Raw genomic sequence first — 19,395 nt, 5'->3', positions numbered from 1 at the left:
GGAGAAGCAGGAGGAGGAGCAAGAGGAGCAAGAGGAGGAGGAGGGAGACTGGAACTCAATTTCTTCTCTACATGGGACCATCAGATTATGCCCTTCCATTGGTTTCTCTTGACAGAATGTCACCCAACAAGTCAGCCAGTTCCATATTCCAGTAGTTCTAATTGTAAGAAAACATGTCTTTCCTACCTTTCCAGTGATTCAAATCCCTCACCTGGCTTTCACAAAATAAAGCCCACCCCTCTTCTATCTGATGACTTGCAAATGTTTGCAAACAGCTGTCTCATTTTTCTTGAGTCTTCTCTGCTTGGGACCAAATTCCTGCCCTGTCTTCATCTTTCCCACCTCCAGTGTGGTTCCAGCTCCCTCCCTTTTCCCCACACTCCAATTTGTTAGTGTTCCTCTTAAAGTGTGACACCCAGAATGGAGCCCAATCTTTGAGCTTTATTACTTTCATTTCTACTGCAAATAAGTCCTTGTCAGCATCAATCAATCTCACACATTTCTTTGGGATGACCTTCTAAGGGGTAGAAAAGGAAGTGGAGGATTTTGCAAACTATCTTATAACCCACAATGCAAGGAAAGTTCCCAGTGTCCTCTATGGAAGATACTGTGTGCTATAAACTCCAGGACTGTAACAGCTCTCATTCACCTTCTAGGGCATCTTTACTGCTCCCAAAGGGCTCTCTGCATTTCTTTCCAACTCCAGTGTTGACAGATTCTGCACCCCATTTTTTATATATATTTTTATTGTAATTAATAGAAGAGTTACATTATATTCGCCAGATAGAAGGTGCATTAATTCACATACATTGATACCCTTTCTCATGTCTTGGTCCCCATTTCCCTCCCCCCACCCCATGTTTTCCCTCCTTCGCATCCAATTTGGTTTCCCTCATTTGTCATAATCATTAGAAACTTTGGGCTCTCATAGCAGAGATTTGCAATCAAGCAAAACCTAGATACATAAGGCCATATAGAATGACACTGAATGAAAGGACCTCTAGGATATAGAAACAAAAGCTATATAATGAGTGATTGTTGTCCTTAATGTACTATGTTATCTCTCATCTCTTTTGCTGTCCCTTGGTTATCTTATATTGTTATAGTATCTCACTTTGTTAGCTGATATATTGGATATATTTGCATTTGGTTATTTGTAATTGCACCCCATCTTTTAAGAAAATATTGTACAACCAATACATAACAGAGAAAACAATTCAAGTGCTTTTCAAAAAATCCAAACGTAAGACAACCACCTCACTACATTAATAAGAAATTTTCAGGGGGAAATAAAAAGAATTTAATTAGCAATCAAGCCTAGCTACAGGGAGAGGTCAGTAGTAATAGCCTGGATTTCATCAGAAATGGCAGTCTCACTCACCCCTTCTCACACCTTCCCACTCAAAGCAGATGCAAGAATCACTCAGGCAAAGTGAAACATGTCTCCTCTTCTCAACAACCCCTGTGCTATGTCTAATTTTGCCTTCTCAAACAGCAGCCCCACAAACTTTTTCTGAGGGTAATAAGAACCTCCCATTCCCTTTATACCCTGACTGTCATAAGAACCCCACCTTGTCAAGGCTAACTTATCTGCTATAGTTTAATAAGTGAATCCCCAAAGTCCATACGTAAAAGCATGGTCTTCACGGTGGTGGCATTGAAGATGCTGTGAAACTTTAAGAGATGGAGCTTATAGAAGGTCTTTAGGTCCTTGGATATATGCCCTCGAAGAGGATTATGGGATTGTCTCTCCATTCTCCTTCTCTCTTCTCCTTCCTACCTTTTCTGGCTTAAGAGATGAATGCTTGCTCCAATACACAGCTCCACCATAATATGCCACTCTTACTAAAGGCCCAGATCCAGAGGGGTGCCTAATTTTTCACTTGAGCCTTTAAAGCTATAAGCAGGGGGTGGAAAGTTTTTTATTTCATAATATGTCAGGTATTTCATCATATTGCTGAAAAATGGACTGATACAGAATGAGAAGGTGCATTATGTGTTAGAACAGATGAATCTTTACACAGGACTCAAAGTATATCTAAGGTCAAGATATTGCTGCTTATTGTTAGCATCTGACATTGAAGTGGACAAAGTGGGGTAAGTCAGGAAAAGGATGGACCAGGCCAAACCCCATGTGGACTTGAGGGAGATGTCTTGCTCACACTTGCCTTAAAGTACTATTTAGCACTTACTACTACGAACAGATAGGTTTTTTGCAAGATAGGTAATATACAAGCTAGGGGCCTTGGTTTTGGGGGGGGAGTTTTGACAGTTCAGGCTTCTAAAATAGAAGCCTGGCATCTGAGGATGGCTGGGTGGCTAAAATGATAGACCTTTATAGATTACATATCAGGAGCCAGGAAGGCCAAGATCAAGAATCCATCCAATTGGGTTCCTGTTGAGGACTCTCTCCCTTGAACACCATCATCCCACACCATGTCCTCACGTGGCAGAGTTGAAGAAAGGCAGACTCTCTGTTCTCATCTTCTAAAGGCATGGATCTCATCATAACCCCACCTCTACTATCTCATCCTTCCCCCAATTTCCTTTTTAAACATTACCACACAGGAAATGAGGGCTTCCACATGAATTCTGGAAAGACAACAAATGTCCAAACCATAATTCTTCTCAGTCTCTCATGGGAACTCAGATCTACCATGGAATCTCCACCAGGCAAAGAAAGATTTATTTCTCAGAGGCTGTCAGAAAAGGATAGGGAGAAGGGAAAGCATGACATAGAAAATGCATGTTATCTAGACTTGGCTTAGCTCTTTGGAGCAAGCATTGCTTTCTGTTTTCTCTTGACTTTGGCACAGACCTTTATCATCGAGACCTGCGCCAGCCAGCACCCACTTCCATATGGCCAGATAATTAGAAACACTCCACTGTGCCTAATGTTGCTGAGATCTGAATTAGCAGTGCCGGCTCCATGTAACAACTTGAGTCCCCAGAAGGTGCATTTCCACAAAACCAAAATCCTTTACAGTGTTCTTATCATCAGGGAATCACCAACCCATCCATCTACCCATATATACAACCTTGGTAGCTTCTATCTAGAAGGCAAGAAGTCCCAAGCCTAAGGCAGAGGGCCTGGAAGGGAGTTGATGGTGAACAAGAAATCAAAAGCAGGCTGGAAAAAGGCAATGCTTTATCTCAGTCTTCATTCTGATTTGGTTTTAAACTTTACATTCCTCAAGAAGGACAGAAAGTAAGAGGCAGACACCCATAAAACAAACACTAGGTCGTTACAGTTTATTGTAATAACAATCCTATTTGGTCGTGCACATTCAGGATGATAAATGTCCAGTAAATCCCAGTGACTCAGCACGTTATTGAGAATCATTTATCACAACATCCATCCCCAGTAAATAGGATTATTTCAACATTACTCTACTTACAAAAACGACAAAATGATTTTTCTCTGCTATGCATTTTCAAGTATATAATAATGGAATCTTCATGTCTGAGCATTTTTTTAATTTAATTTTTTATCAAGGTGATATACAGAGGGGTTTACAGTTACATACATAAGGTCCCAAGTACATTTCTTGTTGAACATTGTTACCCCTCCCTCATTTTTCTCCTCTCACATCCCCCCAATTTGTAAAGCTCATTGCTAGCATATTGCCATGTTAGTATAGCTCTTGCATTGTTTCACTCTTTGTCCTTTGTCTGAACATTTTCGCAGGCATCCCTCATCAGGCTGCTGGTTTTAGGAATAAGCAATTGATGAGACACAGCTCAAGATTTAGCTCCTATTGGAGGCCATTTCATCTGCTCGGTCTCAGCTCAGATCCTCAGGCAGGATAACTTTCACAATGTGCTTCTGGTTGATCACGTGGGATGTGAATAGACCTGGGTAAAGTAGCACAGCTGCTTTGAAATCAATGTCTTGAATTAGCATACAGTCAAGAGTTCTTTTACAGAGAGAACCACAAAGGTAGAAATGATGGTAATCATAGTTTTAATCATCATTGTCATAACACTGCATCTTTAACTGCCAGTTCTAAGGACAGTACCAATACTAACTCCAAGCCCCTCTTCTTCTCCCCTTACTCAATAGTTAACAGTGGCTACCTTTTACAAGTGAAGAAAAATACATGAGGTAAATGTTCTGTGGACATTGTCATAAAATCAGTTAACTTGGTTTGAAATTCTAAGTTATGTTGTGGGGAGATCGCAGGAGGCTGAGATCTAGAAGCTTGCAGTTTGAAGCCAGTCTGGGCAGAAAACTCAACTAGATTCCAAATCAAAAAAAAAAAAAAAGCCTAAAGCAGAGCTGGAGGCATGGCACAAAAGATAGAGCACCAGCTGAGCAATCATAAGGCCCAAAATCCAAAACCCAGCACTGCCTGAAAAGAAAAGAACATTATTAAATGCCAAACTGATTTAGATATTTTTATTTCTATATTAAATCAATGACCCTACAGAAAGATCCCAATACTGTCTCATTGCCATAGATATAAGAGAGATGATTCCATATTTAGTATCTGAATTTCTGAAATCCGGGGCCCTTTTCTAAACTTAAAAAAAAAAATTGTGCTGGTCCTGGGGCTGGAACTGCTCAAGGACACTGTTCTACCACTTAAGTCACAGCTTCCACTTTTGACTTTTTTGGTGGTCAAATGAAGATACGAATGTCAAGCATTTTCCTGCTAGGACTAGCTCTGAGTTGCAAACCTCAAATCTCAGCCTCAGTAGCTTAGATTATAGGCATAAGCTACACGTGCCCAGACTTCTTGTTATTCTTTCTTGACTCTAGTTGTCCCTACTGCCTCAGTTGATTTAGCAAGCTCCTGTATCCTGGATGCTGGTATGAGCAATAGGCTTCTTGTCTGCCTCATCCACTTATATAATCTGAAAGAAGCCACTCAGTGTCTTTCAAAAATGTTCTTTTCTTACTTGTCATCTGGGGAATAAGAAAGCCTTCCTTATTGAATGGGTGGATAAGAAACACAATGCTGTCCCTTGCCCTGTTAATTCCCCTTTCCAACTTGAGTCTCATTCTTTACTTTCTACTTGTCTGAATATACCCCCTTTAGAGAGACCTGGGAAGCCCTGGTCTCTCATGTTCTTAGACAAGCATTTCTTTAACTCAGCCACATTTGTGTGGTGTAGACCCTAGCCATACTCAGCACCAGGGCAAGAGAGCGTGTCACAGAATCCAGCCTACTCACTATTGTCACAATTGTTACTCTCAGTCCTAAGTTAGCAAATTTGCCCATCTCTAGCTCTAAGACTTCCATATGGCAATGTGCCCTTCAGCCCACAAGTTCAATGTAGCTCAAGGATGGCTTTTGCTTCATGACCACGACACCATGATCAGTAATATTCTTCTGGTGATAGCTGCAGATGGAGGAGGAGCAACGGAGCCCTGCCTCCATCGTGATGGAAATAAATAAAAGATCTAGGACAACTAAAATCACTGCTGATATCTTTTGAAGGATCCCTCCATGCCACACCCTGTCCTTTGTTTGGCCCTTTGTTTGGATTATTTCATTTGCATCTCACAGGAGTTCTGGAGGGGTAAGCAGAGCACAATTCCAGTTACACAGATGGGAAAACTGGCGCTTAGAACAATAATATAAAATTATATAGCTAAAAAGTAATAGAAGCAAGTTTTAAGGTCCAGAACCCATGACACCTGTAAGCCACTATTTAACATTTCATTATATAGACTCTGGGTACGGTGCAGTATTTAAAGTGATGTCTGGTTTCTTGGAATGGATATATCCATTCCCATTTGTCTATCTCTCCTATGGTTCCAACTGCCAACTCTAATTATGAAATAAATCCTACCTGTAATAGTGGTCAGTCATGTTCATACAAATATCTTGATTTGATATTCTTCACGGCATAACAATTAAATGCCTCCATCTTTCTGAATCCAAGATAGGAAACTTACTAGAGCATGTATAGAGGCTCTGGGTCCCCACACTCATTGGAACTCAAATTTGTTGTGTATCTACTATAGTGACCTTGTCGGGATGTTGAGAATCGGCTGTGTTTGCATGTCGTATTTGGAACAAGTTCTATGCTGCAGAGAAGTTCTATGGTGCCTCGCTGTGTGCTTGTCTTTTGGTGGGAGCAGCCAGTTCTTTTGCTGGGGCAAATCATTTTCCATCCTTCACTTTGTTTCCTGAGTTACCATGAAATCTACAATGGTATAATCTCTTCTACTAGCAGGAGTACAGAAACAACATAGAGTTGGTTCGAGTGTTTTCTACTGTTGGGGGCCAGGAGGGTCTGTGACCTTGGAGATTCTCTAGACTCCGTCAGACTTTCCTCATCGGTAAAATATAACATTGGACTAAGTCATTTTTTCCCCTATTAATGAATACAATTTTAATGAACAGGCAATTTTGAATTGGATGCTGGCAAAGTAAAAATCTTGTTGGTTGGTCCAACAACCACACATGGGTGCCCTGCTGACACAGCTATGTCCCAGCCTCTGTGCTCAGCAAAGCATGCACTTTCAGATTTAAAAATATAATAGATTAAGCATTTGAAGAGTTAGCAGTGAACAAAATGTGCATGTATATAATAATATAAGCAATAGAGAAAACTAATTAAAAAGAAAAAAAACCAATCCCCTTTCCCCTCCAAGCTCACTGGGAAATAGCAGTATTGGACAGTTGCAAATTCTAGCAAGGTATACTTAACAGTAAGCAATAGAAGGGCAGTGGTGAGATCTGCCATGAACATTGCTGACTAATTACTGAGCACCCATGAGGGTGCTCAGCATTTGTCAACCAAATTAGTGATTAAATAATAATCAAACAAAACATTAGGACTCCTGTATAGATCTGTAGGTGTGTGAATCAGTGTGGGGGGGGCACAGCTCTGTTTTTGGCTTTCTAGTTGGTTATTTGGAAATGATTCTCATGGCTGTACAAAGTTTCTTTCTAAAATCTTTCCCAATTCTAACATGCTGTACCTACAGTACCTACATAATCCAATGAAAACAGTCGTGTGTGAGTGTGTGCATCCCTTTTTATGTCTTTTCAAGACACCATGGTGTCCATGATTTTTTCCTTTTGTTCTTATTAAAAAAAAAAACCCTGTGCCAGGGTCCAGGCCAGACCACCCAGCATATCTATATACACCATACATGCCACGCACTGATCAAAGTAAGAAAGTGGATGAGCCAACCTCTTCTCTCTTTTCTGTTGTTTCAGTGAAATCCAGCCCAACTCTACTGTGCAGTGGGAAGAATTGTGCCAGCCTTGGGTCTCTGGCCATCGGAAGTTAATAGCCAGCATGACCAGTGACTCCCTGAGACATGTGTATGGCGAGTTGGACTTGGAGATTCAAAGACGACCTTCTACATAAATGTTCAGGAGGCTGAGATAGATGAGGCCTTTTGCAGCACTGGCTAAGGAAGTTCTGATGAAAAAAGAAAAAAAAAAGCTGATACTTTAACTTAGATGCTACTGGAGAGAGTCCCAGCATATCGGTGCCGTGCTTTTCAAAGAGATACTTTCCATACCCAAGCTATTTACATGGAAGTTAGTTTTAAGTCACTTCCCATTCCAAAGATTTCTGATCATTAGTTTTAACTAAGCTCTCATTAAGCTCTTATAGCTCATAAGAAGAGAAGACATCATTTAACATTGCAAATGGTTCCAGCTCCAAATATCAGAGGGTTTCCCTTAACAATAGGGTTTGTTCACTACCTGGTCTTGTTTTAAACTTCTGATTCCACACTTAATCTTTTGGGTGGGTAATATAGTCTCCCAAAAGGAAGGGTATGATTGGATCTTAGAGTTCTCCCCTTTCTTGGGATCAAATTCTAACCTCCAGATTAGAATTTTCCCTAGGAATTCAACACAACATTTTTTGTCTTCTTGGCAAAGCAAAGGAAAGGTCTTTCATCTTCCACCTGCAGCCAAGCAACTGCCTGCCAAATTTCACAGATTAGCTGGTGAGAAAATGCAGCCTCACATTAACAAATTGTGGAAAACTTAATCACCTAAGAGGAGATAAGAAGCCAGGTGCAATACTTGGATATATTAAATAATGTGCCTATATGGTATCTTTTATAGGCATCATAGTGTAGCCTATTCAGCAGGAATTTAACCCTTTAACCCTTTCTGTAATGCAGAATTAGAAAGTGACAAGACTGGTTTAGAACTGACAGAGAGGATAAGTCTCCATGAGTGTTTATACACTGTCTCTCTAGGATCAGTGAGCCCAATAAGTTGGAGAAACCAACAGATTTAGTGGCTAGACATGCAAAAAGACAGACAGACCCCTCCCCCACTATCTCTTTTTCTTCAGATCACAAATGTCAAGACTTCATCTCAACATTAAGTGCTAAAAAATAAGAACTCTTGCAAATAGCCAGTGGTCTTTATGATCCAGGTTCCAACAGACAAGGCTATTGTTCTTTAATTGCAAAACAGATTTAGAGTCAGAATTTCTTATTCCAATATTCCAGGTATGATTTGAGTCAAGAGACTAAGATTCTCAGCCAAAACTGAAGGAAGCTCGGGCTAGGGGAGAGGGGCGGGTGCAGCAGAAATTCGATGCTATGCTCTATGTAACTATGCTCTGGTCTATTTCCAAATCTTTGAGACTATTCCTGAGCCTCCAGGGCCAACTTCTGAAGTTAACAGGTACCTGTTATGATATATCACACATAACTCTTGTAGTCATCTCCCAGTATTTACTAAGCCTATCAATAAGCAGTTTTTAAATGAAATGCAGTTTGCTAGACTGTTAACTGGCTTAATTACTATATTGTTATTAAATGAGAATGTAATAAATGCTTAAAATAAAAATAATCAGATTACATTTTCATGTGCACAGAAATGAATATTGTTAATTTTCAATACTACACACAACTAACCACAACTACTAGAAAACCCATAATCCTTCTGCCATGAGCAAGCTACTCCAACCTAGAGAGACATGCACTTGTCCTTCAAAAGATACAACCCTAGGGGCTGGGAGTTTGGCCTAGTGGTAGAGTGCTTGCCTAGCATGCACAAAGACCTGGGTTCGATTCCTTGGTACCACATACATAGAAAAAAGCCAGAAGTAGTGCTGAGGCTCAAGTGGTACAGCTTTAGCCTTGAGAAAAGTCCAAGGACAGTGCTCAGGCCCTGAGCTCAAGCCCAAGACTGGCAAAAAAAAAAAAAAGAAACAACTCTAAAGGGTATCTTCCTCACTTCCTCTTTGCATTTTATACACCATATCCACTCAAAGAGGAAATTTGCAGGCTTAAAACCTACTGAAAAGTCTCTGTGAGTAAGTGCTTCCTCATGAACCATTATCCTGACTCAGTGAACAGTCAGCAGAGACACCTCTTATAGTTAATACCTGGAAGCAGTTTTAGTCAGGGGAGGAAAAAAAGAATGGGAAAGTACATGGTACAGAAGATTTATTCTCATGACAGGTCTCACTGGACAATTGCAACCCAGATAGGATCTCAGAATCCCTCTCATCACCTCTAGGTAGTAACTGCCAACTGATTTGGAATTGACACTCAAGATAAAGTTCCATCATCTTCAACAGCTGAGGTTCTACATTGGGTTGTTTTTTTTTTTGTTTTTTTTTTTTACTTTTTAATGTCTTCACCAGTGTGTGTTAATTATACAAAGGAAGTTCATTGTAATGTTTCCCCACATGAGTACGTTGGACCCTAATCAAATTCATCCTCTCTATCACTTTCCCTCATTCCTTTCTTACAATTACACACAGAAATAGCCTAATACAGCAATACCATTCTTGGAAATTTATTCAAAAGAATATAAACTAGGATAGAATAAAGCTACCTGTACAACCATGCTGGTTGCTGCACTATTCATCATAGCGATGGTATGGAAACAGGTCAGTTGCCCCTCGATGGACAAATGGATCAAGAAAATGTGTTTATATATGCAAATGAATTTTATTCATCCATTAGTCTCATGCTTGAGACTATAACATCTTCAACAAAATGGATGAACCTGAAAAAAGAGTTAGGTTAAGTGAAATAAATGTTGTCTTCTTCCATATGTGAAAATTAGATCTAATGTATAAGTATACAAGTAAACACATCTGGGGTTTGTATGCAAGTGTACAAAAACAGATCAAATGATGTATTTACAGGGAAGAATTCAAATGGTGTAATTCCTTAGAGAAAATAACTTATGGTCCAACAAAATGAAAATCAGGAAACTGGCACTTGAAGAGTATGGAGGAGGAGGTCAAGGAGAAGAGAGTAGATGAATGAAGAGAGGAAGGGGAAGGAGAATATAATCATATATTCAATATATATCCTAGGAAAATTGAGGGATTGTGTTAGGAAATGAGGAAAGAAGTGACATGGGTCAAGATGACATGGGTCATCTCATAAACTGAGATATTGAATGAGAACTGACTAAAAATATATATAAAAATACAGTACATTGCACGAAGACCCGGGTTTGATTCCTTGGTACTACAGACATAGAAAAAGGTTGGAAGCCCAAAGATAGTGCTCCCCGGGCCTTGAGTTCAAGGCCCAGGAGTGGCCAAAAAAAAAAGATTATAATGGAGTTGGATATGTACCAAGATACATTATTCACATGTCCATGGGAATGCTGATATGAACAACACTACTACACTGCCAGTTAAATTAAGAAAGAGCATGACAATTACATGAAGTCCATAGAACTTGGTAATGAAAATAAAGGACTGTGTTACTAGTGTGCATGTTACTATACTATGCTATCAATCATTGCATTAGAGAGAATTGCTGCCTCTAATAAACATACTTAAAAACTGTGTTGTGTTATGCTGGCAGCATTAATAAACATCATTTTTTCTGTGCTTAAAAATACAATACATAATTTAACAGATTATTTTCATACATGCATAGATAGACAGACAGACAGTACTTCAACTGTATGCACCCACATTCACCTTCTCCATTCATTCATCCTCCTCCATTCCTGCTGGTACCACCCCTCAATCCAATCTGCTTACATTCCTGTCACTCATTTTAGTGTATATTAATACTGCTATGATTTGTATCCTAATTATCCCCCAAAAGCCCATGTATTAAAACCTTAGCCCTCTGGTTGGTAATACTGGGAAATGGTAGGTCTTTGTAGAGGTGGAGCCCAGGGATAATTCTCAGGTCATTTTAGGGGACAATGATACCCCAGACCTTTTCTTTCTCCTTTTTACTTCCTGGCTATGAGGGGAGCAGCTTTGTTCTATTACGGTGTATTACATAATCTGCCAAAGTAATAGGAACAATCAACAACGAAATTAGATCTCCAAAATATGAACCAAAGTAAAACTTTTCTCTTTTTAAATTGATTTTTATGTTGATTTAAGGTATTTTTTTTTACCAGAAGGCTAACTAACACAAGTGTTGTTGCTGTAAAAAAAAATCTTTTGTTCAATAAGCAACCCATCTCAACTTAGAGACTATGAGTTGTAATTTCTGCCTGTGCTAATCCTTGAGGCTGTTGAACAAGTCTTCCTTTGTGTTTAGTTTCAAGACACTAAGGGAGAGCAAACAATACTTAAGTTTCCACAAGGATCTTCCAGTGGTTATGTATATATATATATATATATATATGTATATATATATTAGAGATGAATGGACACACAGACAGACACAGATGAAAGAGAACAAGATAGATGGTACTTATTTCTTTTTACAAATAATTATAATTCACAAACCTTGTAAAGGGAGTAAATACAATTATTTCTAACCTGCTAATAAAGAATTTGTTAAAGCCCAAGAACAAATCAAGCTGCAAGAGGCAGCATCTGTGAAAACAAACTCTGCTTTCAGAATAACCATTTGCTGCACTCTTTAATCTCATCTCCTTAGAGTTTTAGGAATGCTGACTTAAGAGCAACTTCAGAACTCTTTGAAGAACTGCAGAATAACACAATTAAAATATATACACGCTGCTAATAGTAGTGTGGGTGGTAGAATTGTCTTAGACTCACTGGCAATCAAACATCATAGAATTCTAGCTAGAAGGTCAACATTTGTGAAAATTTATTCCATGTCATTAGGAAATTAATAGCCAATCAACTTAACCATCCTCCCTTCACTTATTCTGCTATCCAAGTATTCCCCTAGCATCTAACCAACTATACATCCTTTTAACTGTCTGTTCTTTTTTGCCAGTCATCCATCCAAGCATACACCCGCATCATTCTAGAGCCCTGTTTTCCCAAAGCCCCTGCCTAGAAACACACCCTAGGCAGAGACAGATCGTTCTATGTGTACACGGATAGGAAGATACCAAGTATGCCTGGAGCATTTTCCTGACCAAACCAAGCCCTTGAATGCTGAAGTTATAAAGGCCATGGCCTCCTGTTGCCCAGCTTGCAATGGAAATACTGGAGTTTTATCCTAGACCCAAGGCTGAACTTACAAGTGATTATAAGTTCAAAAATGATGCTTGAGCGGCAGCCAGGCGTGCATGTCGGCGTGCGGGCCGCGCCTGGTCCAACCTGCGGTCTGCCTGCCTGCAGCGCCTGGAGAGCGAGCCCGGAGCGCAGAGGACCGGGGACGGAGCGAGGGGGCAGCCTAGGAGCGCGCCGCCCCGCCCCGCACCCAGCGCCGCAGAACCTGCCCGCCAAGGGCCGTGCCAGGGTCGCGGAGGCAGCAGCCGCATCTCCAACCCCCTCCATCTCGCCGGCTAACATGAGAGATCATGACGGCCTTCGGGCTTCTCAGCTATGAGCAGAGACCGCTGAAGCGCCCCCGGCTCGGCCGCCCGACGTCTACCCGCAGGACCCCAAGCAGAAGGAGGATGAGCTCACTGCAGTGAATGTAAAGCAAAGCTTCAACAACCAGCCCGCCTGCACTGGAGATGAACATGGCTCTGCCAGAAACATTGTCATTAATCCTTCACAGGTGCCTTTGGCGCAGAGAACACATAGATACCAGTTGAGAAATTCAAAATAAAAAAATTAGCTGTTGTGTAGCTCAAAAAATTGGATCACTCCAATACTAATCTTCAAAGAAACAGCCATCCCATTAAAAGATGGGCCAAAGACTTAAAGAGAGTCTTCTCTGAAGAAGAAATAGGAATGGCCCATAGACACATGAAGAAATGCTCCACATCTCTGGTCATAAAAGAAATGCAAATCAAAACAACTCTTAAGATTCCACCTCACTCCAGTTAGAATGGCCAGGATCAGGAAAACGAATAACAACAGATGCTGGAGGGGATGTGGCCAGGAGGGATCACTACTACACTGTTGGTGGGAGTGCAAACTCGATCAACCACTATGGAAAGCAGTATGGCAGTTCCTCAAAAGACTAAACATAGAACTCCCCTATGACCCAGCAATTCCACTACTTGGCATTTACCCAATGTTCCAGAAACCAGGACATAATCCACTAGCACAACAATGTTCATTGCAGCATTATTTACCATAGCAAAGATATGGAACCAACCCAGATGTCCCTCAGTTGATGAGTGGATCAACAAGATGTGGTATTTGTACACAATGGAATTCTATCCTGCTGTCAGAAAGAACAATATTGTCCCATTTGTAAGGAAATGGAAAGACAGAAAAAAATCATACTAAGTGATATAAGCCAGACTCAAAGGAACATAGGCTCGATGGTTTCCCTCATTTGTCATAATCAGTAGAAACCTAGGACTCTCCTAGTGGAGATTCACAATAGAACAAAATCTAGATACGTAAGGCCATATCGTATGACGCTAAATGTAAGGACCTCCAGGATATAGAAACAAAAGCCATATAATGAGTGATTGTTGTCCTTCATGTACTATCTCTCATCTCTTTTGCTGTTCCTTGATTATCTCATATTGTTATAATATTTCACCTTGTTATCTGATATATTTTATATGTACTTGATTAGTATATATACTTGATATATATATATATATATACTTGATATATATATATGCTACCAAGTATATATACTTGGTAGTATATATACTTGATTTGGAATAGGATAGGGAAGGGGGGAAATCAAGATGAGGGGGGGAGGGAATGGGGACCATGACATGAGAAAGGATATCAATATTTGTGATATTTGTGAAGTAATGTACCTTTTATCTGGTGAATATAATGTAACCCTTCTATTAATTACAATAAAAATATATCAAAAAAATTAACAAAAAAAATGATAGCTTCAACAAAGGAATCTTCCTTTTATGCTGATCATTACCAAGAAATGCTGGGTATCTTCAGTAATATCCTAATTTGCTTTATTGACTGGACAAGCTAAAACCCAAAATAGATCAACAAATTATTATTATGACATGAAACTGAATAATTGGTATAGTACAATAAAACTTTCTCCTATGATGAAAAACAATACGCTTAAGTGATAGCTTTGCCAGAAAATGAATACCATCTTAACCAGAAACTGAACACCATTATATGAGAAATTTAAGCTTGCATAAAAGTCTGGGCTCACCTAAATTACCTAAATGGGGAAAACATAATATAATAAAACTATGCTTAGACTTTTTTTTCATTAATCCTGGCTATCTCCTAAAGAGTTCAAGTTAAGAGCAACCTGATATCTATGTGTTCCAGCAAGTCCTTAATGTTTTATCCTGTTAATGCTTTTATACAGAAAAATAGGAAAGGTGAAATGTAGTAGTGCCTATATCTTGTTTGGTTTTTAATTACTGCTCCAGATAATCAGGCATCAAAATTTTTCTTATTCTTTTCATTAGTACAAATATTATGGTCTATTAGGCAAGCCATTAAAATGCCATGGCATTCTCTGTCCTGTGCACAGTTGAGAAGTAACAAAAAATCTTCCTAGAGTATGACATTAGAAAGTTAAACACTACTGTAATTTGTGAATTGGTGTTCAATATCCCCTTTTGGAAATCTTATTTGATATTGTCTACTAAATCTGAATATACACACAGCAAGTCAGTATTTATGGTCCAGGTATATTTTTAAAACATATGCTATAGTATAAGAGACAAATAAATTGTGACATATTTGTGCAATTAAATTGAATACAACAATGCTAGTAAATCAAATAAAAATGAAACATAGCCATAAAACATAAGATAATAAGAGCCGTGAGGATGGCCTAGTGATAGAGTGCTTGCCTAAGCATTCATGAAGCCCTGGGTGTGATTCCTCAGTATCACATACCAGAGAAAAACCTGGAAGTGGTAGAGTGCTACCACTTGTCCTTGAGAAAGCTCATGGACAGTGCCCGGCCTTTGAGTTCAAGTCCCAGGACTGGCAAAAAAAAAAAAATCCATAAGATGATATAAAATGTTATCATACAAAAGAACTGCCACCTAAAGTTAGATATTAAAAAGTACTGTAATATGATTTTGTTCATTTCTAGACCTGAAATAGGGAAAACTACTCATAGACCTAGAAGTAACGATGATACTTACACTTGGAAGCGGAACAGTGAACAGTGGCTAAACTGGAGCAGAGAGAACTCCTGGGATACTGGCACTGTTCTATTTCTTTATCAAAGTGTTACAAAACATCATTGAAGCATATATTTAGAGTGTTTTCATTACTTATTGCTGTTATGAAAAATTAACTCCAAAACTTAACTACTTAAGACACCATTGATATCTCACAGCTTTTGTGCAACAGGGGTCCAGGAATGAGTTTGCTGAGAATTCTACTCAAAATCACTCACAGGTTAACCTCTAGCGAGGGCTGTGGCCTCATTGGAATGTTCAGTGGGGAGATGATTTTCTTTCAAGTTCATTCATGAATTCCTCATATCTCCTTGACAACCGAACAGAACACCTGTCATTTGCCATGCAGATCTCCCAATAATACAACTTATAACTTGACATCTAGCTTCCATGAGGAAGTAAGAAATCAAGATAAAGTAAGTAAAACAGAAGCCAAAAAAAATCTGCTTGTAACCTAGTCTTAATATCACCTTATTCTTGTCATATTCTTGCTACTTTAAGTGAGTCACTGAGTCCGGTTCACTGTTAAAGGAAGAGACCTATGCAAGGTCATGTAAATTAGCAAGTAGGCTTATTGAAGACTGTTATACTTCAATAAAATTAATAGAAAAATATTCTTAGTGCAAGATTTATCTACACAAGTGTTTTGATTTTGTAGGTTGTACTTCATTGGCTTAAGAAGCTTCTCATGAATATTTACTGGATTCAAATTCCATGAATACTGAGTTCTAATTTCATGAACACTTACTAAGTTCTCATTCAATGAATACTTGCAAACACTTCTAACTGCCCCCATCTAAACAAGAAATTTCAACTTTGGAATTTACTTCTTTATAGCACCACCCATCAGACCCAATGAGTCTGATTGACCTTGAACTCCTGCAGAGGCTTTGCTCTTTGGCTCTGTCAGGATACTGAGGAGGGAAGAGTTACTGTTCTCATAGTAATACCACCCCTATATACGGCTTGGAAAAGACGAAACCACTACTCTTCTCTATCAGCATTTGGACTGCTCACTTGACATTGTACAGAAAAGCAAACAAATGTAGCAGACATTGCCTGGCAGACCATATGTTAACACATAGAAAAATAATGTCCTTTATTCTTAAAGTTCATTATCTCTCCCACCTCTGCTGTGCCTTGGCATGGATTCCCTGAGAATTTCTATCAAATGCTGACAGAATGTACAGTACCTGGCTGACCCATCAACAAGTATTTCCTTTGCCAAAAAGTGGCTAACAGTCCCATAGGACTACCATAAAGCTCATTAAGACAAGCATCTGTCTGGTTATATACCTAGAGAAGAATAGGCATTCACTGGACTTATGAACTGTCTTAATGGTCCCTAAAGCAATGGGAAGAGGTGTTGTTCTTTCTGGTGGTCCATATTCTAGCAGCTCCTACCTTTGTAGTTACTCCTAGTTAAGCATTTTCATGCCACTGAAGTGCCAAAGTCCTTTGTCTCCAGGAACCTGGTTTCCTTTTTGCCATCCTGCCTTCTAGAAGATCAAAATTCAAATCTTATCCAAAGGAATTTGGTCAATATAAGATATTGTACATCACAAATTTGCTAGTGAGCATGAGTCATTTGAATATATCCCATTGTTTATCTACACTCCCTAGAAATAAGATAAGCTGAATCAATACAACCTGAATTATTCCAAAGTCTTCTTAGCAACTTACCTCTCACTTTCCTGTGTAGGAGACAATCATAAAGAAACCAGAGTGGGGTGTGGTGGCTCATACCTGTAATCCTAGCTATTCAGGAAGCTGAGATCTGAGGATGAAGGTTCAAAGCCAACCCAGGCACAGAAGGATCTGAGACTCTTATCTCCAATTAACCTCTAGAAAATGGGAAGTGGGGTTTGGCTCAAGAGTAGTGGTAGCCATGAGCTAAAGAGCTCAGGGACAGTGCCCAGGAACAGTGCCCCATGACCTACAAAAAAAAGTTAAAAAGAAAACAGAAAGGGTCTTTTTTCTTTTCATTATATTGCTGCTAAAGTGGCCTTAAACAACTGATTCTGGATGAGGTGGGCTCAGGGATTTTAGAGATAAAGATAAAAAGAGAAGTTCAATTTTCATCTCAAAACTAGATGACATGTTCTCATTCACCTTCCAGTTTCAAGCAATTGGCCAAACAATCTCTTCAGCAGTGAGTTCCCTAGCATATCGATTTGCTAGAGTAGGAAAAAGATCTTTTTTGGTGTCTGTTCCAAGTCCAAACTCCATTATTATGAGCTCCTCAATGATAGAACACCTAACGTTTATCTATTAATATTCTGAGCTGAAACTTACACTGTAGTACCATCTTTCTCATAATCAAAAGGGCCCTGCAGATTGTGTTTGCAGTATTTCTCCACAAATAAGAATATTTCTACCTTACCCAGATGCAAATTCATCCCAGAGCTTGGACCTCATAAGTATGTCCTTTTAGCCAGCTGTGTTCATCATCTGAAGATAATAAGCATGCTCTTAGACTACCAATAAAGAGGATTGGAAGAAGTAACAAAAATAGACAAAACTCCCAACTGGTTGTATTTCTAAGCTTTCTTCATAGTTTCCAAACCTAATTTTTAAATAAAAATTGTCTGCCAATTAACAACCATGGAGTGCTGGTTTAAAGAAAGGTAAGGAAAATAAAAATCAGGAGGCAGGGCCAGGAGTTTAGCCTAGTAGTAGAGTGCTTGTCTAGCTTGTACAAAGACCTGGGTTCAATTCCTCAGTACCACATACATAGAAAAAAAGCCAGAAATGGTGCTGTGGCTCAATTGGTAGAGCTCTAGCCTTGAGAAAGCCCAAGGACAGTGTCCTGGCCCTGAGTTCAAGGCCCAGGACTGGCAAAAAAAATCAGGAGGTAAAGAAGACTATGCAGAGATTCTATGCTGCCATCAGAAAGAATGACATCGCCCCATTTGTAAGGAAATGGAAAGACTTAGAAAAAATCATATTAAGTGAAATAAGCCAGACTCAAAGGAACATAGGCTGTATGGTTTCCCTCATTTGTCATAATTAGTATACACTTTGGACTCTCCTAGCAGAGGTTTACAATAGGACAAAACCTAGATACATAAGGCCATATAGGATGAGGCTAAATGAAAGGACCTCCAAGATACGGAAACAAGAGCCATGTAATGAGTGATTGTTGTTCTTAATGTACTATGTAATTTCTCATCTTTTTTGTTGTCTCTTGGTTATCTCATATTGTTACAGTATCTTACCTTGTTATCTGATATATTGTATATATGTTTATTTGTTTATTTGAAATAGGATAGGGGAAGGGGAAAACAAGATGAGGGGAGGGGTGGGGGGAGGGAAATGGGAACAAAAACATGAGAATGGGTAGCAATGTTTGTGAAGTAATGCACCTTTTATCTGGCGAATATACTGTAACCCTTCTATTAATTACCATAAATATATTTTTTAAAAAGAAGGCTATGCAGTGAATCATCATAGAGGCTCTAACAATGACTACTGACTACATTGGTTTACTGGAGAAAGTTGAATTTAATAAAAACATTGCAGATATATAGTATATTAATTTACTGGAAAATTATTTCTGTGTCATACAATTCATTCCTAGCTCCCCACCATCAGAATATGGAGGAACATGAAGATAGTTTAGAATGAGTAGAGAGGGACTGCAGGAAATGCTACTTGTGGCTAGAAAACTAAACCTTGCACAATGGGTGGAGGTTTCTCCTGCCTTCAAATCAGCTGAAAGAGGAACTTCTGCTTCAACTTGAAGTGTATTAGGAACCCATGAGTATAGGGTCAGAATGAAGACAGCAATGAAGTCACTGAGCCCACAGGAGACACTGTCCAACAGAGACCAATCAAGTTAAAGAGGGAGATGCCAACGTGTCCTCTACTTTATAGCTCGATATCCACTTACTATTGCTCCATCTTTTCCTCCCCTCTGGAAGAATTACTGAACCAATTTGCAGGGTCTTTGCCCTTGAGGGAAAATGTTTTCTCATAGTTAAGCCACAAGAATGTTCTATGG

The 19,395-nt window shown here is 39.3% G+C and overlaps 1 protein-coding gene across 1 annotated transcript in view; it reads left to right on the top strand.

The window, feature by feature from the left end:
* Positions 1 to 9,010, top strand: part of F13a1 (coagulation factor XIII A chain) — a 181,570-nt gene extending 172,560 nt beyond the window's left edge. Inside the window, exon 15 of the mRNA XM_090356424.1 lies at positions 7,179 to 9,010. Coding sequence (XP_090212550.1) covers positions 7,179 to 7,332 — 154 coding nt within the window. The 3' untranslated portion in view covers positions 7,333 to 9,010. The remainder of the gene's footprint in view (positions 1 to 7,178) is intronic.
* The last annotated feature ends 10,385 nt before the right edge of the window (positions 9,011 to 19,395 follow it).

Source organism: Megascapheus bottae, chromosome 22 (genome assembly GCF_031878675.1).
Source record: "Megascapheus bottae isolate mThoBot1 chromosome 22, mThoBot2.hap1, whole genome shotgun sequence".
In the NCBI taxonomy this organism is placed as follows: Eukaryota; Metazoa; Chordata; class Mammalia; order Rodentia; family Geomyidae; genus Megascapheus; species Megascapheus bottae.
Note: the sequence above shows the minus strand (reverse complement) of the source record. Positions and strands in the feature narration are given on the sequence as shown.